Source organism: Metopolophium dirhodum, chromosome 1 (genome assembly GCF_019925205.1).
Source record: "Metopolophium dirhodum isolate CAU chromosome 1, ASM1992520v1, whole genome shotgun sequence".
NCBI classification, from domain to species: Eukaryota; Metazoa; Arthropoda; class Insecta; order Hemiptera; family Aphididae; genus Metopolophium; species Metopolophium dirhodum.
In genome coordinates this window covers 101565373-101589990 of record NC_083560.1, presented here as the reverse complement: position 1 = coordinate 101589990, position 24618 = coordinate 101565373, and the positions used below count along the sequence as shown (strand labels likewise).

Sequence of the window (24618 nt, the reverse complement as noted above, 5' to 3'; positions counted from 1 at the left end):
TATTAAAACACACATAAATGAAACACTTAGCAAATTCAGATCGCCTAGCCCGTACTATGATCGGCGTTTCACACGCACGTCGTAGCTACGTCCTCGCCGAATCACTCAGCGACACCGGGTGCCGTGCCTGCGCGTACGGCGGTGTTATATAGAAAATGAAATATAGAAGGTGAAATAAATCGTCTTGAATATCTAAAGTCAATTTCCTTTAAATTTATACCTACAAAATTTTAAAAATTTTTAATATTTTATAATAAATAATATATTATAATTTGGTTATATTTTCCGTTTCTTATAAGATTTATTATTAAGTCTCATAAATTTGAACGTGGAAATCGGCTCCAAATAATTGATAGGCTAACGTTTTTATTACTCGGTTTATAATAATTAAATGCTCCTGCTCGAACACCATAAATTATATAATACACACACAGCACTACCGTTAAACCGGTTTGTGAATTCCTGATTTCCGATAATAATACAAAACTCGGCGTCTCAGTGTCGCATTCCCCTCGACTAAAATTACAGAGAAAAAACTGGTCACCGCTACTCATGACTCCATGGTTGGGAGGGGGTGGGGGTGGACCAAATACGATCGTCGTTCGCCCGATATCTCAATGGCCGACAGTTGAAACTAACCACAAACATCGGTGCATCGACGACGATTCCACGTGACACCGACTCCACTCGCCAAGACAACAGGCAGACTTCCAGTTATTAAAAGTTATTTAACTCATCGTTAAACGTAATTGGTTAAATAATTGTAATATTCGGATGAGTATTTTCAGTGTTTAACGACACAATTAAAACAAAGTAAATGACACGATAACAGTCAAAAGATAAGAATCTGTACATTAAACAATATAATTCAAGTTATGGTGAGTACCTACCAAACATTTATTTAAAGGTAAATAAGAAGGTTCTCCCTTATAAATTATAACAACATTAATCGTTAAAATTTAAAAATAATAATTGCATTGATATTATATTACCATACATATTTAAATTTTTTTTGATACTATAGCGTTCCTTGCTTAATAAAATTGTTTATTTTCAAATATATTTTTTTTAAATGTTCAACTCGTTGATCAAGTGTTAAAATTTAAATCGATTGAATAATTAAGTGTCCAGAAAATATACGATCACCTATACAATTTTTTTCAAATCCTAAATTCGATTTATCATAATTATTGTAAGTCTAGCTTAATTGCTTATGGTGTGAAGGATCTATAGATAAGGATCATATAAATTTGTGAGTATCATGTGTGGCTGCGTTATCAATAATGTAATGTGTAGTTTTTAATAATTTAATTATAATAATAGTAGGTACTATATTATAGGTACTATATTATTACAGAGTATACGTTTTATAATAACATACAATTAATGTAATGTATAGTGTAGCCGGTAGTCGTTAATTTATATTACTTTGTTCAATTCGTTATATAATATTCAGTGTAGGTATGGTGTTCAAAATTTATCTTGACTTTTCTTTTGCCCGGAATAAAAATTGTGTTTCGAAGCAGTATATTATCAGGTAGGCAATCTTCCTGTGGTAGACCCCGTGCTCATTTAACTCAAAAGTATCAAATAATACTAAATTTTATATAATACGGTGGATTAATATAATCAATTATTACATAACCCTAATCTAACCTGACCGTACCTACTAAAATCCGATGAATAAAAAAAACCAAATTTAACCCTTTTTAAACTAGTCTATATCCTTCCCAGAGGTCTAATTTGCACACAAACATTAATTTATATATAAATATATATATATTACCGTAAATGCCCGATCACTGGATAAACCTTTTTGTGCTCAGTAAATGCTGAAGTTCTTAATTTTATTCGGGCTTTTACTAAACACGTTGTGTACATCCTAGGATATACGAATTGACTTAGTATAAGCTGATCAATACACGACACATAACATTTAAGCGATAAGCTACGTAAAATTTATAATTATATATACTTTTACAGAAAAAATTATTTTTGAGTGAATTCTATATAACAGCTCTTTTAATAGGTAAAATATATAAAGTAAAAGTTATAATTGATAATAAAATATTTTTTTTTAAATTATTACAGTTCATATAATTAGCAGAATGAGTTCCTCGATATCTATACATCTGTGGATTTGTATTTTGGTATTCTTACCATCATGTTACAGAGGTCGAGCTGAGTTCTACTTTAAAGGTATAAACCATAACTATACCTTCAGTTTTGATTATTTTTCATACGAAAGGATATCAATGATTTAATGTTCTGTATAGATGATGGTTTGATGATAAAAAGAACTGACTGGTACAAACATCTCAAAACCAAAGAATTAGATGATCATATTAAAACATTTGTCAGCGATATTGAGAGACGTGAGGAGGATAAATTATGGTTTGGGTTAAATATGGATATTGGAAGCCCGGAGCATGGACTTTTGATCGATTCTCAGCTTTCCGAAGAACTGTATTCATTATATAGGCATGCTGAAATTGTTTCTGAAGCTTCCTCCTTTATACGCCATAGAGAATGTCAAGAGTATATACAATATAAATCTCATTAAAAAATATATTATTAATATGCATAAATTTAACGACCATTTAAATGAACTTGATAGTGGTGGAGGACAATGTGCCATAGACTTATCGAAAGTGAAACTAGACAAGACATCTTTGGGTAATATTTGTTTGTCCATGTTTTACAACAAAACAGCATGCATCGGGATGAACTTGAAGTATCGTAGTCCTGACGGTTCTTGTAACAACTTGAAACGTTACTACTCGGGAAAAGCAACCACGGCTTATAAACGTTTGCTGTTTAATAACTATATTAACAGTTTTGATAGTAATAATTATAACATTATAATTTACCTTTGTGCGTATCTAACGATGTGTTTTCATTTACTATCCATACAGGAGTTAAGGAAGAGTATTTTTCATCTTACAGACCCAGTCCTAGAAGGCTGAGCGTTGAATTTGTCAAAGAAGAGCACTCACCAGATGACTTCAAAACGATGGCAATGGCGTACTGGACGATTTTTGTAGGCCATGATCTATCTCACACGGCAATGTCTAGAATGCGTAGGATTAACAAAAAACCATATATTATATTGATTGATCGTAATTAATGCATGCAAATTAATGATAAATCCTTAGTGATTAGTAATAAATCCGTGAGCTGCTGTGCAGAAAGACGGTTGCAACTCATGCCTGGAAGCATATACCACGAGTTGTGCTTGCAAGTTATGATACCGGATGGAGATCCATTTTTCCGTAACCCTCATCGTTGTATGCACTACGCGCGTTCGGTGCCAGCTGTGCGTTCCGATTGTACTTTTGGAGTCAGGGAACAAGTAAGAGCCATATAAGATATAAACGTATATTTATAAATATATAAAATTACGTAAATACTTACCAACTTGGTAAATTTATATACTGTCATTATAATTATAATTAAAATTTTAAAAGGGAATCTATCTACAAAATAAGAAACGGTGTCTGTTTGCAGTGGTGCACATTTTTGATACCCCTATTTAGTACCCCTTTTTTAGTGTTGAGAACTAACTTTTCAAATTCCCCTATAATCATAGATAATTTCAAATTGAACGTAACATGGTTATTTTTCGCAGATGAACCAAGCTACTCATTATTTAGATGGGTCGATGATATACGGTTCGTCGGCGAAACGGACGTGGTCGTTGAGGACCAACTTGGACGGCCAACTATTGACAAGCATGGGCTGCGATAACAAGAACCATGGCGACCAGCTACAGCCGCAGTATATGCCGCTGGAAGACACAGAATCAATCGCCTGTCAGTATGGCAGCGGCACGTGTTATAGAGCTGGTGACATCCGGGCAAATGCGCTTCCCCAATTGACGGTCATGCACACATTGTGGATGAGGGAACACAACCGGTTGGCCAAACTACTGTCCCACGTCAACCCGCACTGGGACGACGAACGTATTTTTCAGGAGGCCAGGAAAATCGTTACGGCATCCATTCAGCACATAACTTACGCTGAGTGGCTGCCAGCGCTGCTCGGGGAAAACTACACCAGGCGGAACGGGCTTGAGCTGCCGACAAAAGGCTACAGTAACGCGTACAACGAGACCACCGACCCGAGCGTCAGCAACAGCTTTGCGACCGCAATATTACCATTCGCCAATTCCATGTTAAGCGACACCATCAGGTTCGTGCAAACCTGGTATAAATATATTTTTATTATTATCGTGTATATGTAGGTTTTTTCGGGTTGAGGATATGAAATACATAAACTATGAACAATTCTAGTAATTTAAAAACATTTAAAATCAGTGTGCAAATGCAAGAACAGGGAGGGGGTCACTGAAAATTACCTGAAACCATAGATTAAATACAACAGATAAAAAAACTTATAATTGAAACTGTCCGTAAAAAGATCAAAATGTGTCAAAATATTTATAAAATAAACATTATATAGTGAACATTTCAATTATCTAGAGTTTTTTAATTACAGCGAAATAAGAAAATCGCTATCTTAGAACTCAAGTAAATATCCAATCTTTTAAAAATTTGAACTTCAAACGTTCATAAAAATTTAATTTAATTTTCAGGTAGACATTTTTTTGATAAAGGTAGAAAAATGTATTAGGAATTTTAGTTAAAATTTACAAATCTTAAATTTATGGAGAAAAATGTTTATGTTTCTTATTCAAAATAAATTGCACATTTCGTAGTTTCTTATGTATTTTGTAAAATTCAAACTTTAAATAATAATAAAAAAAATTGGGACAGTTTTTTAAATACTTTTCAACTGTTATGTATATATTAAGAGCTACCTATGTATTAAATTTTCAAAATGTTTGACCCAACGGATAAAATTCTATTGATATTCCTAGAAAAAAAGACTAATGAAATTGGAAACTGTGAATGTATACAGTTCAAAACACATCAATATATTTTGAAAATGTTATAGTTTCTAGAAAATGCTACCATTTTTGTTTTAAATTTCCCTGCGATTTTGAAAACTATAGAGAATTTAAAATTTTGACCTCAGGAATGCACCAACTAGATTTACTTTTCCTTCGAACAATATACTTTATGTTATACTTAACAATATACTGAGATATTTAAGAAAATCAAAGCAGTGGTAAAAAAAAACATCATTGTAAAGTCATTACATTCCTTTCAGAATCTAAAATATATTGTACATTTAATAATAATATGTAATAACTTTTCTTTTTTTATAAATAATAATTTTTATTTATTAATAGTTTTTCCTTGTGATTGTGAATCTCAACACTCAACATTAATTTTAATCATTTGACTTGTATGATTGTATTGAAAAATTGATTATAAGGACTGGGTAGGTGTAGTGACCATAGGCGTAACTAACCCTTTACTTTAGGGGGGGCTGGAGTCCTAAAAAAATTTAATAGAAATATGAGGTAGGTACCTATGGAAGCATAATCGCCCCCACACAAATTTAACTTTATTATACATTGACACACTTGCAATCTACTGTACAGCAGAGCGACATCCACTTACCTGCTTTTTAAACTTGAATTGTTACTTTATTTTTATATAATAATTAACAACAGTAAATAAAATAAACACAATAGTCTATATTATGTAATATGAAATATAATAAAATAGTTATGAAGATTACAAATCTATATGCCTATTCTTCAAAGCAAAGGTATTTAAAATGTTTTCTGACTCGATAACATTTGAAATATCTCTTTCAATATGTAAAAAGCTCAGTGTGTCAAAATATTTATACAGGGTGCGTCTTATGTCATTGTACGCGGGGTTTTTTTAACGATTATGGATCGATGACATAGGGTTTCGTTAAAACGAAAAAAGACGTGTTTATTTATTTTTAACAGGCAATTTTTTTATAATAATTTCAAAATTGTTAAACACGCAGGTATACCAATAGCAAAATCAATTAAATTTTTTCAAATGACAACTAGTATATTTTTTAATGGATTATGGTAAAGCTTTTTTTTCTGGAAATGTTGACGGTCAAATCATCAAGTTTGGTTCTCTAGTAGACATTCTTTTCGATAAAGGTAGAAAAACTTATGAGGAATCTTGAATAAAATTTACAAATATTAAATTTAAAGAGAAAAATGTTTATGTATTTCTTATTCAAAATAAATTGCACATTTTGTAGATTTTTACGTATTTTGTCAAAATTTGAACTTTAAATAATTATGAAAATAAATCTTGACAATTTTTTTAGTACTTTTCAACTGTCATATATATATTAAGAACCTTGAAAAAAAATATCAGTTGTTGTTGCTGTTGTCAGTTATATTATTAAATTTATAATCATTATTAATGGCAATAGTATTCTATATAGTAATTATGTTTTTATTTTTTTTTCTGTGTGTCTGTCATCGCCTTTTGAGGCAGTAAATATGGTTTGATTTTCGACTTCAGTTTCTTGTTCGATGGGAAAGGGAATTTAGTAGGAGTTGGGAATTATCTAGATCATATTATTTGATATAAATTATCTTTTTCAATGTATCTAGGTAATTATATTACGATTTATCTAATGTTTAGCTTAGATAAAAAATGGGCTTATCTAGATAAATATTATAGTGCCCCTACAAAAATATAAAACCAATGTTATTAAAATTCTAATATTATATAAATTATTTATAAAATTAGAAGAATATATTTCATGTTATTATTGCCAACGACGGTATTACGATCAAGGCTGGTCATTAACGATTTTAAAAGTTAAAGTTAAGTTAAAAAGTTAATTTAATTTTAACTTTTTAACTTAACTAGTTACTTTTGACTTTTCATTAACTTAACTGTTAACTTACTAAATGTCTGTCTTAATTAACGTGAAATTAACGAGTTAGTTTTTCATTTTAAGGAGTAAGTTAAGTTAATTATTTTGTTTTTAATTTTATAATATTTCACTATTTCAGTCTATTTCGTTTTCATGTCAAAAAATATGTATCGTAAATTGTTTATAGTTAAAAATATATATATCATTCGAATCTAACTTATATAGACATACTGTATGAAGTATAAACACTATATCCTATAATTTAGTTTTGGGTTGGAAAAAAATTAAGTACACAAGCGTTGTATAAACAAATAAAATTTTTTTTTAACTTAATAAAAATTTAACAAAAAGTGTGTATTAACTTTTAACTTAACTGAATTAACCTATAGTCAAATTAATTTTTAATTTTTAAGTTTTTGTTATTGATGCATATTAACTTCACTTAACTGAGTTAAATAAAAAATCATTAACTTGCCCAGCCTTGATTACGATAATACGAGAACCTGTGTGTGGGCATCATGCACTATCCATCGTTCTCTAGTCTCTACTAGCCATAATGAGCATATTAAAATTAATTAGGTTTAGGTTTATTTCCCCATCCATTTTAAAAATAAATAAAAAAAACAATAAAAATAAACGTAAAAATATTATGTTTATCTAGATAAATGTATTGTTGTATTTATCTTTATCTAGATAAATTACATTTGTGTCATTTTTATCAAGATAATATTTTGTTAAAATTATCTTATCTTATCTAGATAATTTTTTAGTAATCTATTCCCAACACTGGTAGTTACGTATCAAAATTGTGCTCCGGGTTACTTCACCCAAAACACACATATAAACTCTCGTTCCTACTTTAATAACACATTTGTATAATACAATTGTTAATAAAATCAGAAATTAATTTAATTATTTTACTAGGTAAAAAGTCAATGATTTTTTGACTCGGAGATGCTTTACATATTCAAATGAAATACACCCATAAGTGGATCTGCCCCAGCTAGATGATTAAGGTCGCACGGCAGTAAATAAATTAGACACCCACAATTCTAAATACACACGTAATATTGTTGGGCCCCAGCAAACCCAGATTATGGTCCCGGGGCCCATATTTATCCTCAAAATATATTCTTTTAACGCGTCCAATACAGTATAGGTAGATAAATTATTATTAATAATTATAAAATAATATGTTTATATCACGAAAAAATACTATTTATAATGAACTATGTTTGCCAACAATTTTGTTTGGTTTTTTTTTTTTTTTTTTTGAGCATTTTAGATTACCGATTAGAGATTATAAGAAATAAATATTTAGCCCTTGTAAATTAAGTATTTCAGTTAAAAGTATAAATTCATATTATACTAAAATTTAGAGGACCATAGTAGTTAATAACGTAATGAACCGAAATTGATAATTTTACTGTCAAAATGTTCAGGAAAAAGCTTTATCAGAAACCATCAAAAACATGGTGGTTACCATTTGAAAAATAAAGTCGATTTTTATTATTAGTACAACTGCGTGTTTAAAAATTTTGAAAATGTTATAAAAAAATTGCCTGTTAAAATAGAGAAACACAATGTGAAAAATATGTCGTCTTTTTTGTTTTAACAAAATCCATATCATCAATCCATAATAAATTGTTAAAAAAAAAACCGCGTTCAATGACATAAGATACATCCTGTATATTTTTTGTGTAGTAAAACATTATACAATAATATAATAAAGTCGTTAATATGTAATGATACATTTATTTTGATGTTAAAGTTTAAAGGGGGGCCACTAAGTGAATGGTGTCCCGGGGCCCAATTGATCCTTAATCCGGGCTTAGGCCCAACTTCCCAACTGCTTAAAAATCGAAGACGGTCAGTTAGCCTATGATATAACACGGAAAAAAAAATTTGGTTATACTAAAATAGTTGGATAATTTTAAGTTGGCGTAACATTTAATTTAATTGTATCAAACAATGTGTTTAGTTAAGAGTACTAAAATGTATTAGTTAAAAAGTTATAATTGCACCAACATATTTTATAGTTATTTCAACTATATAAAATAGTAACTCAAATTTAATCATATAAGATGGTTGATGTACAAATATTGAATAGTTACTATAATTTATTAGTGTTAAAATAATTGCCAACCATACAGTTTAGTACAAGTATAGTACAACTGACTACCAAAGGCAGTACTTTTGTGAGGTTGGGATCGATGACCCCCCTCTCAATATTTTGCTCAGATTACGTACAATTAGAAATTTAACATCAGTTTTTTTTTTCAATAATATTTTAAATCCCCCCGTCCGCGCAGAAAGTTATGTTTTGAATACGCTGTTGTCATTATACCTATATATATTATTCAAATGCATTCACAGGGACTAAAACTAAGGGACATCGCCTACCCAACGCGACCAAATAAAATAAAACTCAATCTAAAACGTTAAAAAAAATTAATAACTCGCAAAAAAACTTTAAAACAATTACAATTCTTTGACAATATTTATGGTTTAAGAAGTATTGGCCTAGTGGACCAGTGGTGGATCTAGGGGGAAGGGGCATTTGCCCCCCTCCCGCCAACCGTCATAGTTCCCCTATGTCTTACACTGTGTTTAGCCAATTTTGTACTTTTTGAACTTTTTCCCCCCATGCCCACCTCCACCCATTATTAAACCCTGGATCCGCCACTGTGGTGGAATCCAGAATATTAGTTTTGACATATCGGACAATACATAATAATTAGATATTAAAACGACGTAATAATATAAGAGAAAAAAAGAGTAATAAAGGATAAATCGATTAATATTACTTAACGGGTTAATGGTTTTCAATAATATAATATTATACTAATACTACATCTTTATTTGTTTAAATTATGAAACGCTGCCGGTCGTCCAAACTCGTATATAACATCGCACCAATAATAAACGTAATAAAATAAACGGGTAGCACGCACACGATCGCAAGCGCGTCGCTTAAACATGCGTAATACGATTATTGTTCGGACTACGCTTTCGGTCGTCCAAACACTGCTCGTGTGTACATCATGCGTACATGTATATGCTCCTGGTATCTGAGAGAAAAACCCCAGTTCGCACACGACCATTATTGTAATAGACAAATGTAAAGTAGGTAGTTTATAACAATTTTACTATTAAAAAAATTAATATATTTTTTAAAAATGTAAAATTAAGAATATTATACAATTAATTTTCTTCATTTAATTAATTTAAGTAGGGGGTGCGATCGTCCTGTCGTCCAAACCACGAGCCGCCACTGCGAAACACGATAGACTGTACCAATTTTTCGTTTACCCTTTGCCCAAGGGGTGTAATTTCAATTTTTTTAAAGTTATATGCTAAAAACTATAGGAAGGACAAAAAAATGTCTTCTGGCCAATATATATTTTACTGTAGTAAAATTACAAGAAAAAATGTTATTAGAACCTTTAAACTTTCCATGTAATAATCTAATATATTATGAATATTGTATATTATCTAATAATTCTAACTACTTAGGTAGTACTCATTAATTTAAACTTAAATATAAATAATAGACAGTAATATTACTAATTTGTGCCTAAAAACATTAACATTTTTTTTCAAAATAACGGTCCTCACTGAGAGAAGTCGTATACTTATATAAATTTATAAAACAAAACTTTGAAATCTTTAATGTCACATAAAATATTTTTTATAAGCCAAACATTTTTATACTTCATTTAAATCGTGTAACGAACCCAATAATACACATGATATATTATTGTGATCGTTTCGCCTTCGGCTACATTTGGCCACATAAAAACTAGGTAAACAATAGCACATAGAAAGTCGGCCAAATAAATCAAAGTCATATATCCCTTAGAAAACCTATGGGAATATAATGAGAGGGCAATGCGATATTGAAACTGCATTTCAATATATCCTACAACTTCATATTAAATCATAAATGTATGAATATAATATTTAGATATTGTTCTGAAATATACATATGTATATATATATATATATATATATATATATAATGCATAGTATCTGATTAGTGACGGATGGCGTATAACATATATTGCAAGCACGATAACAGGACACGATCCTTGGAATGACCAGGCATGGGAATGAATTGATAATTAATTAATCAACGTCCTGTGAAATCCACATATATGTCGATTGACTAGGGGGAAGTGGGAGAGCAGGAGGCCCTATAAAACCAGACCCGAAACGGCCGGTAGATTAGACGTGTGACACCACAGTACAGACGAGCACCTTCACGAAAGACAACTTAACAACTTTGTCGAATTAGACTTAGAATATTTTATGCAGAAGAATTCAATAAACAACTTAAACTTTCAACCAGTCTAATTATTTCGTCAACTCTACCTAAGAAATCCTCTACTAACTAAGCAGTTATCCCAATTGCTAGTTTATAACAAAAGTTTAATAATACATTAATTATAATATCGCATAGCCATATTTGACGATACTTAAGGGGTCTTTACAGCGACATTTGTTGTCTCTGTCTTATAACAACTTATGTTACGCGACAGTTATTTGTATTTTAAAATTGTAGACTGTTTGAACATCTTAAAATATTCATGACTCGCTTTAAAATTAAAATATAATGAAAAACCTATATCATTATCTAGATCTTAACTTTAAATTTCATAAGATCTTATTTTTAAACTAACGGAGATAAACGTGTTCCACTGAGCGTAAAATTTGGTATGTTACGCACTTGTAAGACGGAAACAACAAATGTCACTGTAACGGCCCTTTAAGACCAATTTAATAAAAAAAAAATTTTTTTGTCTGGCGCTGAAAAATTATATTCAGGCCAAAATACAATCTAGATACATTTTAGGTATGCATACTCTGCAACACCTCAAATGACGCCTATGCTTTGGCCCTAATACCGATTTTTATGTTTTACATAAAACTAAAAAGAATAAGTATTTGATAATCCTATTTTAATTTAAATACAGATACTTTAAGAAAGTATTTTAAATAATTGATCCAAGTTCTTTTTTTGAAAGTATTGAAAATACGTATTTTAGTACTTACTTATAGGTACATAATAAGTATAGTATATACTATACTAGTATAGTATCCATAATAATTGCATTGTTGTTATTGGACACATTTGGACCAATTATTTACACTGAAACGTTACTATCGTGTTGTATACTATTGTTATCATACAGTATATTTAATGATTCGTTGATGGTTGGTTTCATATTATTATAATATAGGTCATACACTCGTTATCAAATAGTATTGTTATAGACTATAGTTGTTACGCATAGTGTTATAATGCAGTAAAACACAAACGCCAAATTATATTATGTGACAATTAATATTTAAAAAATAAGATACTTCATGTTTTTGACTATTTGAGTATCTTATAATATAAGGTGGTATAGGTCAGTGGCATAATTATAAATTGTTAATGAGAGTTGGGGAGGGGTCACATAATTTCCGCAACACAAGGCTACATTTATAATATGATCCAGTAAAAATATTTAATATCGTTTTATAGTGAATTCACTAAGTACATAATCGCTATCAACTAGTATATTTTGATTTGTTCAACAAATATTTAACTAAGCTATTTACGGTTATTTTTAATTGATTGATGTAAATAAATAAATAACTGTTATAATATTATGATTGGCCCCATGTAATTATTCCATAATATTTAGGATTGATTGTGCAAGTGATTGATACATATACTAAACGTTTTATTTTAAAATTATATACGTGTCTAACTTCGTTAAAGATGTAAACAATCTTTGGATTGTGATTGTTAATGTTTTAATGTAGTGATTACATTTAAATTTTATTATCCTTCTATGATTTTTCTTCATAACGTTTTTGTTTGATATTATTTTTTATTTTTTTTACCAACCATCACAAATATTTTTTCCATTTGTAATCGCAATACCATTCTTATCAATTAATTTATTAATTATGAATGCTTTATTCATTTTTTACATGTTAGGTATAATTTTATTATTCGACGTACCTATAATCGCGGAATCAATTTCGCGGGGATTCACGGGCAACGCACGTAACAATGTCACATAATAGGTACGAGGCACTAAACAATAAAATAAGACATAAGCATCTAAATATTATAATGTTTTTATTTTAATTATTTAATTTACTATATGTGTAGACTGTAGGTGGTGTTGTTAAAATGTATAATATGAATGTTAATGTTATTCCAAAAATAATTTCCATTTTAATTATATTGATACCTACAAGTTATAGTACTATTATAATTTTCCATTTTGGATACCTGATTTAAATATATATATTATTTTTAAATATTTTTTTCCGAAGAGTAAATTTTAATTTTAAACATTCCAAGTCATGTGTGTAATGGCAACAAGATCTTTATTATAATATACTAAATCGGAAATTGTATTATAATATGACTATACATTTTAAAATGTCTTAACATAAATTTGAATTAATATTATATTACATTTTTATATCAATGACAAATAATTATATATAAGAATATGTCCAATGTTCTGTTGATTAATGTTTCTAAAGAGAATCTTCGCATATAGCCTACTTATAATTATTAATTTGTATGAACCTACGTTTTTGTTTAGTTATATATGGAAGGTACTTAGACTGACTCTATCTAAAACAAATTAAATTAGCGTTGTTGAAGTACGATAGTATGTGCTTGTCGGTTCCTTCTAAATTAGAATTACTCAAGATTCTATATAACATGTACTATTTTGTTTAAATAATCGTATGGGCCACAGTTTTTTTTTTAAATGTAAGAAGGTAAAATTGGTGAAATAAAACTCAATCACAGTTTTAGATCAAAAACAAGTTTATTGGTAAGCGCGATTGGCGGTGTTATAATTTAGAAAAATTCAACTGTCAATTCAGCACAGATTGCTTCGTAGTCTGACCTATCTACCTATCTAAAAGTTGCTAAAATATATTTACACCTATGCTACCTATATTATATTAAATAAAATTATATTGACAACAGTCTACATTGAACCTACGTTTTTGTTTAGTTTATATACGGAAGGCCGAATGATCAACGCAAGTCTTTCACTAAAGGAACATTACAACCGACCAACTGGTTTACTATTAAATTACATGGATCAGCTTGTCAGAGGGCTATCTACGCAGAATACACAAAAAATTGATATGCTATTTACTAAAACGGTAGGTTTTTGAAATACAATCAATATAACGCAATGACATTACATTACATAATCCTTTTCAGACTATATTTTCCGTATAACTTTTATAATTTAACATTAGTGATTTGAATTTTTTTCAGCTTACAAATTACTTATACAGTGTTTATCCAAACCACGCGTTTGGAATGGACATCGTCAGCTTGGATATACAACGAACCCGTGATCATGGTATACCAAGCTATACAGAATTTAGAAAATATTGTCGACTAAAAGCTATCAGAAGTGTACAAGATTTATCCAAGATCATGGTTGAAGGCGTAAGTTTAAAAGTATATTAAATATTAAATAATGATATAGTACTTAATTTATTCCTGTATATTTTAATATTTAGTCAACTGATAGACTATTGAAGCAATACAAACATTGGAGAGATATAGAGCTATTGGTAGGTGCATTGTTTGAGAAACACGAAGAAGACTCAATGGTTGGCCCAACGATGAGATGTATTATTAGAGAACAGTTTATAAGAACTAGAATAGCAGATAGATATTTTTACGATTTACCAAATATATTCAATGAATGTTAGTATATCTGAAATATTTTTAATGAATGATCCTGATTTTAACTATTTTTTATAATATTTAAGATCAACTGACAGAAATCAGAAAAGTGACGCTTGCCAGAATCTTTTGTGATAACAGCAATAATGTCACAATGATGCAGAAAAAAGTATTTTTGATACCTGCAATGGCTGATTTGCAATTCTGTAATTCCCAATTAATTCCAAAAATCAACATCAATCACTGGTCAGAGATGGTCGATACATTTCAAAAATAACTTTTAATTTAATAATCAATAATCAGCGGAAGTACCTTTACTGGATAATTTGTTCCCTCAAGAAACTCAAGCTATTGCATTTAATTTTATTTAAAAAACATACATTAGGCTTATTGTACTTTTTTTTAGTATAGATTGTATAAGTTCTAGATTAAAAATAATAATCTATAATCAGCCTTTAATCTAACCTTATTTTCATTTTACCTATATAATTTATCTTGTTTTTAATAAATATTTTTAAATTAATTATGAGTCTAAAATTTGATTTGTTACGCACTTGTAAAACGGAGACAACAAATTTCACTGTAACGGCTATAAAAATATTTTTGTCTGTCGCAGAATAATTATAGTCAGGCCAAAATACAATCATGATAAATTTTAGGTATGTATACTCTGCAACACCTCAAATGACGGCTCTGCTTTTGCCCAAATACCGATTTTTATGATTTACATAAACTACACCGTATTAATATGACAATATGAACTACCCACACAGCATTTGTCAATCAAAAAATTGTATAAATATAATTGAATTCGATATGGATTTAGATATTTAAATTTAAAAGTTAATGAATTATTGATAAAATCTTTTAATTTTTACGCTGTAACCAAAACATTGTATAGTTATGAATAAATATTGGCTCAACAATATTTAATTTTTAAAGATGATTAAAAATTGAATAAATCTTAAAACTCATAATTTTTTATTCAATCTTTATTATTAATATTCTACCTTTATTTTCTATTCATTGAATAAAATATATTTTATTTCCAATAGTAATTGGAAATTAAATATATCTTATAATATAACATTAAATAATTTAACTATATTAATATTTATTTTTTGTTAATAGGTACTCATAATTTATTAAATATTTATAATTATTATTCTATTTTTATTTTTTATTCATCGAATAAAATATATATTATAATTTTATTTTAATCTTCATTATCATAATAATAAAAAAGGTGGATAAGTGGATGTCGCTCTGCTGTACAGTAGGTTACAAGTGGGTCAGTGTAATGGATGGTGTTAAATTTGAATTCAATGATATAATATCATTGTATAAGAAAAACGATTCTGAGCGAAAACGGTATATTTGATGATATTATTGTGAATAAAGTAATTTATATATAACCTATTTACGCGGAGCCTTGTTTTAAATTTTCAATCCTTAGCCATAAAAGTTAAAACACAAAATAATTAATAAATTATAAATTTGATAAATGTTGTCAAAATTTGAACTTTAAATGCTTATAAAAAAAAATTGTGCCTATGTATTTTTAATATTTTTCGACTGCTATTAGAACGATATATCAGGAGCCTTATATTAATTTTTCACGCTTTTTTACCCAACAAATAAAAATTTATTGATATTTATAGAAAAAAAAACTAAAAAAATTGAAAACTGACAATGTCCGTAAAAGAGTACAAAAGAGTCAAAATATTTTGTAAATGTTATGGTGTATAGAAAATGCTAATATAAACATTCAGTGAAATTTTATGTGTCTACAGTCATTCGGTTTTTAATTACAATAAAATAAGAAAATTGTTACATGAGAAATCGAGTAAATATCAAATGTTGTAAAAATATAAATTTCAGACGCTCATAAAAATTTAATTTAAGTTTCTTCTAGACATTTTTTTTTTGATAAAGGTAGACAAACTTATGAGTAATCTTATATTACATTTTCAAATCTGAGATTTAAAAAGAAAAATTTTTATGAATTCTCAACTCAAAATAATTTGCTATTTTTCGTGATTTTTCCGTATTTTGTCAAAATTTGAACTTTAAATGCTTATAAATAAAAACTATGACTAAGGATTTTTAATTTTTTTCATCTTCCTTTGAAACAATAACCTAGGAGCCTTCTATTAAATTTTCAAGCTTTTTTACTCAACAGATAAAATTTTATTGATATTTATAAAAAAAAAAACTAAAAAAATTGAAAACTGACAATGGCCGTAAACAGCTCAAAAAGAGTCAAAATATTTTGTAAATTTTATGATGTATAGAAAATGCTAATATAAACATTCAGTCAAAATTTCATGTCCCTACAGTCATTTGTTTTAGAGTTACACCAAAAACCAAAATCGATTTTCTCGAAAACAGATTTTGCGTAAAAATTCCTTAATTTTTCTTTTGTTTTTCACGTCACTTGTGAAAACTACTGGGACATTTTTACTTTAGACCTCCCAAAGTACCAACAAGATTCACTTTTCTATCAGAAAAGTTACTATTGAAGAAAATCCAAGTACTTTTACTGTCCTAAAAGGTGATGACAGACACAAAAATAAAAAAAAATTAAAAAACACACATCATTGTAAAATCAATACATTCATCGCTTCGCTCAGAATCTAAAATAATATAATATCGATTACAATATAAGATATTAATAATATGCTTAGCAGCTATAGTCGACAATAAAATAATATATATATTCATATTATAGTAAAACCAATAAACGCGTGTAATCACAGTTTACAACATAATATATATGTTATAGACTATAGTTATAAGTATATATTATATATTAGTGATACGAAAAATTAAAATTAAATTACAAACTTGAAACTATACATATAGAACCGAGCGAACATGATATTTTATGATATTTGTAATTTTGTGTATATTTTTTTTATATTGACATGTATGTGAATGCTCAATAAGGCATATGCCATATAATATTATATGGTATAATAAAATATTAGGTACTAATTGCAATTAAAAAGCATATTATATAGTTGCTGAAATAGTTGGTGGATATATATTTTGAACTTAAATTTATATACACGTTGTCACGTTATAATTAAAAGGTACTTATTAATCGACTTAATTATCATACACGCCCACTGTCAATATATGTATATTATATATTAACAAATATAGGTATGTCCGCCTCATAGAATGTGCAGACGTAGCAATTATGTATAGTGAATATAGAATTATTCATCTATCACTATTCACTATTAATATAATGCACTTAAAACTAATAGTGCCTAATAAGTTATTTTAATTAACTTATTCAATATGTCATAATGCACTGCATAGACGATAGACCTATAATAAACTAATGGACATCGCATAGAGGTTTTGCCCGTTACTGTGGGCCGAAACATAATTTATATAACCCAAAACATGCTTTTTATCTCTTATAAGTTCCATGCTCATATGTTATGTTGTCTGGATTAATCACGGCAGGGCGTTATTTTACAGGTCTATGATGCACTAACAGTATACATTGTATAATCTGCTGATACGACTCAATAGTACTAATAAATATTATTTCAAAAAATATCCTTAATATGGCTCAAGAACATGGTCTGTTGTCTGTCACTACAATAGTACCTACAATAATTTACAAAATTGCTACGGCCTAAAAGGATTGAAAATCGTAAACAATTAAAACTGTCATCATTTCGTACCAGATATTAATATAATAATAGCTACATACCCAGTGCTTATTATATTATTATTGTTACCGAGTAAAATCGCCGATAAAATTAATATTTTTATGACCGTTATCTGTGTGTAAAACCAATTTTTTTTATCCATTGAGTTCACGAAGACCGTGTGTGTGGCATGCTTTTAAGTTTTCCTGTTAAAAAAGTCAGATAATTCAACCAGAGTTTACACCTAATACGACATTTTATTAATCTTCAAATATTTTGGTAAGTGAAACAATATAAATTAGTTATACATAATATTATATATGAATATAGCGGCACCAATAGGCACTAACACTAAACAATTTAATGAATCTTCTGTTTTTTTTTTAATTAAGCTTGACGTGTTATTGCCAATTTTGCTGCTGATCTGACGACTGTCTACTGTACGTATTATTAACTTATTGTCTTTGTCACTATACTTTCAGTAATTCAAATATGTCAAACAATAAAAATATTAGTAGGTCTACTAAACGTAGGCGATTTTTGGAGGATCTGGAAATGGTAGATAATTTGTATGACAATGATAAAAATGTATAATGTGAATTACAACCAAGTACATCATATGAAGTAGATTATAATTTAGCCAATGAAAATACTAATTTATCAGTATCAAATGCCAATAAACTATTTACCGACATAAAATTACCAGGTAGTAAATCTCATGCAATGGGTTTTCGATTAATTCTTTAAATGAAGCAGATTATGAATTTGAAAATGATTTATTTTCTTCAAATTCTGATTTTGACTAGGATTTTGATACAGATGATCAGCTTAAAATTAGTTCTATGTTTGATATGTATGAGGACGAAGATTGTATTTTAAAACCATTAGCAAAATGGTCAGTAGCTCATAATACCACGCTTAATTCTTCGTCTTCATTACTGAAAGTATTAAAATGTCATAAATGTTTTAAAGATATCCCAGTTGATGCTAGAACTGTATTAAAAACAGATAAACCTAATCAATGTAATGATATTCAAATTGTGTCACCTGGTTTATATTATCATTTTGTGCTTGCGAATGGCTTAAATTGTCTTGATGATATGCTGGTGCATTTTGATGATGTAATTAAAATTGTAATAGAAAATGACGGATTACCCCTTACAAAAAGTTCCTCAAGTACATTTTGCCCAATTTTAGAATATGCTCTGTACCCAGCTATTAATCCTTATAGTCAACATAATATATTTATAATAGGGTTGTACTGGGGAAGAGAAAACCCTCAATCTTGTAATGATTATTTAAAATATTTGGTGTCTGAACTTAAAGATTTGTATACAAATGGCATGCAAACAATGTTTGGTAAAAAATGGTGATAGTTGATACTTTTTGTTGTGACTGCCTGGCTATGAGTTTTATTGTTTAATTACTTAAATATGGTTTATTTATATTTAATTTATGAAGTGCTGAAAAATCTACAAGCTAATAGTACTCTTACAAAATCTGCAGATGGTCGTTATGCTTCAAAGTCATCAATTGTGAAACAATTATCTTTTAGTGATAATAATACATCTATTCATGAGACCTCCAAGAACAAACATATGGGTAAATGTTTTAAAATAATATCATTAATATCATATATAATTTGTATAGTAGTATGATGGGCAGGCAAATCAAATATTGTTTTGTACCTAATTACTACTTAATAATTATTAGTATTTGTATGCTACATTAAATTATTAATTACCAAAATAAGAAAGTGGCTATTTGATTACCACAACCAGTTAACTCACCTGACAACTGTAATATTATATTGATATGTACGTATTGATTAGTTCATATATCATAGATAGGTATATACAATATGTTTTTTTGGTTTGTGTAGTATATCGTTTGCATTGTGTGTAGTTATATACTACGGCGAATGTCATTCGAGGTGACTGGCCTGCTAGATACCCAAAAAAATTCGTTGGCTATATGATTTGCATGGATGCCCGAAATTTTTGAAATTTTTTTTCACGTAATTTATTACTTATTTTTGCTTGTTTGGTAACAGTAATAAATAACGCTGTCCGCGATCCTATGCAGTCGGATTGCATACCATATGACGTGACCCGGCCGTCGCAAATTGTCCGCTATCCGACGAAGTCGGATTGTCTACCCGGATAACTGAGGTGACTGACCTGCTAGACACCAAAAAAATCGCGGGGGCTATATGATTTTTTTACGGAATTTCGAATTTCCAGCGGCTTAACCCGGGCTACCACGTCGAACCGCGGTGGTCCTAACCTTATCACCAGACCTCTTTATCACACACCAACCGGCTCGAGACCGTCGACCAGACCAAAAGACCACTGCAGCTTCCGACATCGGTTAGAACTCTTCGCCAACTCGGGGGGTTTGGGGGTCTCCCCCAGCGACGCTCGAAGAGCTAGTAGGTATATAAAACATTCATATATATTATATACACATCAATAAGTCACCTACTTATAGGCATACACATATATTACTTACATACACACATACTTGTATATATCCTTACATATTCTTATATAATATTTAAACAGTATTCATAAATACATGTATACATTTACATATATATTTACTTAAACAACATGCATGCATAGACTCGATCGATTAATTCAAATAATAATATTCATCAAATATTTTCGATGTATAATTTATTTGATACCTAAATTCTTAAACATATATTAATTATTATATTATATTTACAGTAGATACATAAAATATATCACAACATCGTCGTGAATACTGATTCAACGATCTCCAATAAACAGGAATTAAATGCAATATAGTACCTATTCATATATAATTTACCCATTCTTTCGTTAAATACGTAGATAGAATGTATGCTGGAACCTTAAAATATACTCATCAAAGTGAATATACATTAAAATGTACTAATTTTGATAAAAACATAGATGTCTGTGTGTAAATACAGAAATCTTGCTAAAATAAGTATAAATATCATAATTTCAATAAAACATATGGAAACATCACAATATTTTAGTAAATAATAGGGGAAAATATCATAATTTCGTTAAAATTGTGTAATATTTAAAAAAATATCATACCCCTGCCTAATTACCATCAAAGGCATACAATTTAGTTATTAAATGTATCTAAATGCATGACCACCATTATAACGAGTCTCAACGACCGATACATATCGTCGAACAATAATATAATATTAAATGAAGTTTTTTGATTGCTTCATTTACAGTAGATTCTTCATCACATATTAGAAAAAACAAAATAAAATGTACTTACATCAAGCGGTGATAATTTTTCACTCAATAATTTCGTATATAGAAAACCATATATATTTCAATTACTATGCAACTCTATACTTAAAAGTGAATATTTTGGAAATAATATACGGCGAGTTTAGGTAATTATAATATATATAGACTAGTGGATATGGTTAAAATTAAAAGTAAGGATGTATAAGCATATTTGTGTTTAATTCAAATATAATAAAATAAATGTTTTATTTAATTAATATAGTTTTATTTTTGCATTTAGTGGTCAAACTATACTTGAAGACAATGTCTAAGACACTCAGAGTCGATATATTTTATTCTCCTTAGTCCTTAGTTAGTATCCCTACTAGTTACATAAATTTATAATATTGTGTGTCATAAATATATAATTATGTGTATATTGTCGGGTAATCCTCTGAGCTGAATAAAATATTTGTAGATCTACCTATTTTAATTGAGATATTTTTCTATATGCGTGTTTAAGCTTAGGTACTATGGTATCGTCTAAAGAAATTTAACTATCGAGATGATTATGAGACATAACAATTTTGTAGTAGTAGGTATAACCAATTGATGAGCGATGTCGTACTTTTGAAAATACTTATTAGGGTGGATGTATTAGAGCGTTTAAATGCATCTATGTAAATGCGACTTAGTATTTTGTAAGTATGTCTTTTATGTGTGAGTGTGCCTATATGTAATAATGTATATTCTTTAACTAAGTGTCTTATTTTGATATGTAAGCTGTATAACAAGATTATATGTGTGTGATGGTGTATATAATATGAAAGTACCTTATTTATGTATGAATAGGTACTGCATATATGTACCATGTATAGGAATAAATGATTATATATATAATACAATATGTAAGTTTTATAGTATGTTTAGGTGTTTGTTATAATGAATGTAATAATACTTTTTAAAATGTTTTGTTACACGGTAGTTACACGGTAGAGCGTATAGAAATGCCCCCTTAAACTGAAGAAATTTCCCTGTATTATACAAATGTAGACTATTTATGTATGTATATAATATGTAAGTATATAAATATGTATGAACTAGTCTATGGGTATATGAGTGAGGAATGTGTGAATGCAAACAAATATCTCTATAGTTTTACGTGTATATTTTGAAAAATAAAATTTTTTACAAGTTTATGTATGAGTGTGTTTGAGATACAGTCTGGTGTATAACGTTTGATTTAGCGATTCGTTTTTTCGTATGTAATTATATAATAAGAAAACTGTATACTATCTTTGTATATATGTATGTATGTATGTGTGTGTATGAGCGTACATATGTATTTGAATGTATAAAGGACTGGGCGGCTTGTTTGTATACTATATGGAATACTGGAATCGTGTGTATGTGTGTGTGATGTGATATGAATGTATGTATGTATCTATGCATGCATGCTTATATGTATGATAAGGAATATAATATATATGTTAAGCGTGTGTGTGTGTGTGTGTGTTGTAAATATTATTATATAAGTTCAGAATGAAAACTGATGAGTACTGTATGGTGTTTGATAGTATATTATAGTTTGTATGTGTATGGTTATATCATATTTATATGTATAAATATACCTATGTATCGTATGGTAACGTATATAAACCATAATAAATAAGGGTTTATCGTTGTAGTATAGTAGACTTGAGAACAAATAATATTTACAGTGATCTACGTTTATAAATGATGTCTGTTTTTACAAACAAATTAGGTACCTTATACAATGTTTGTATTTTGTATATATTACCCAGAGATTCTAAGAATTAATGTCGTACAATGAAAATGTTATATGGTTATATGGTGTACTATCTACTATGCAACACTATACTTAAAAGTGAATATTTTGGAAATAATATAAGGCGAGTTTAGGTAATTATAATATATAGACTAGTGGATATGATTAAAATGAAAAGTAAGGATGTATAAGCATATTTGTGTTTAATTCAAATATAATAAAATAAATGTTGTATTATTTCTAACATGAAATGTACTGTATCAATGGTCAAGTCGAAATATGATAGTTTTATTTTTGCATTTAGTGGTCAAACAATACTCGAAGACGACGTCTAAGACACTCAGAGTCGATATTGTAACGATATTATTCGTCATCGACATCGTACATTACTCCCTACGTTGAGCACGGCTAATATGCTGAGTGTTAGTAATGACAAATGTGTATATATGTATGAAATATATATTATGCTGACGCGATGTTTAGCTCACATCGTGTAAATACCGACCTGGACGCCTGGCGGGAGTCAGTTATGATAGAGTCGACAGTGAGGTAGTCGATAGAATAGAGTCGGCGGTTGATAGTTGGATGGTCAAGAATGAAGAGTCATGGTTGGTGGTCGATAGTGGAACTCGAGGGCTGACAACGACCTGCGGACGACCAGCTCAACCCACATTTGGACATCGGCACCCACGACACACCATGGCCCGATCGGTAGCCCGGAGTATAATTTATAAGTATATTTCAATATTGTAACTTGTAGTAAATAATAATAATACATCAATAACAGATATATATATATATACATTACGTTGAGTACTTGCTTCACATAAGGTAACCCTGATCCCTAGTAATAATATCACACACCGAGGTCGAGTCTCCGAGACCTCGTTAATAAAAACAGAACGACACCGAGACGGGTAAGAGCCCAGGTGAAGAGGAGACGTTACAGTTGGTGGAGGCGCCCGTCCCTGGAGTCCTGATTTTTTTTAGAAATTATATTTTGTTTTTTCTCGAGAAAAATTTCGATTCTAAGGTACACCCCTTGTGTTGTGATATTATTGTTGGGTGTCATGTGAATCTTATGTGAAGTTATTGGCCTAATAATTCTTAATGGATGTCAAATTTTATATTAAACGAAATACTAATAATCAGATTGCTAAAGTAACAAAATTAAATATTTTATTTTTAAATGAACACTTCGATTCAGAAATAAATGCAACAGAATTGATCGGCATATTACGACAAATCGATGAGAATAATTTAGGAGATTTTTTTGAAAATTCGAAATTTGGAAAGATACCTTTATCGGCTAAGTTAGTTAAAAAATTTACGCTTTCCACATTATACGAAGTCGAATGTTTAAGTAAAGATGAATTTAATAAACTAACACCAGTAGAA

General features: G+C 29.1%; 1 protein-coding gene across 2 annotated transcripts; it reads left to right on the top strand.

The window, feature by feature from the left end:
- The first annotated feature begins 323 nt into the window (after positions 1 to 323).
- Positions 324 to 15132, top strand: LOC132934860 (peroxidase-like). 2 transcript variants are annotated; one of them, XM_061001246.1, is made up of 11 exons: positions 324 to 878; positions 2092 to 2199; positions 2277 to 2538; positions 2618 to 2844; positions 2916 to 3080; positions 3156 to 3352; positions 3629 to 4191; positions 13827 to 13980; positions 14099 to 14275; positions 14350 to 14539; positions 14605 to 15132. In XM_061001246.1, the coding sequence occupies exons 2-11, from the start codon at positions 2109 to 2111 to the stop codon at positions 14793 to 14795; spliced, it is 2217 nt and encodes a 738-aa protein (XP_060857229.1). In that variant the 5' UTR covers positions 324 to 878; positions 2092 to 2108; the 3' UTR covers positions 14796 to 15132. The 2 variants fall into 2 exon arrangements, with proteins under 2 accessions (XP_060857229.1, XP_060857230.1); XM_061001247.1 differs by lacking the exon at positions 324 to 878 and adding an exon at positions 1803 to 2029.
- Positions 15133 to 24618: the final 9486 nt, after the last annotated feature.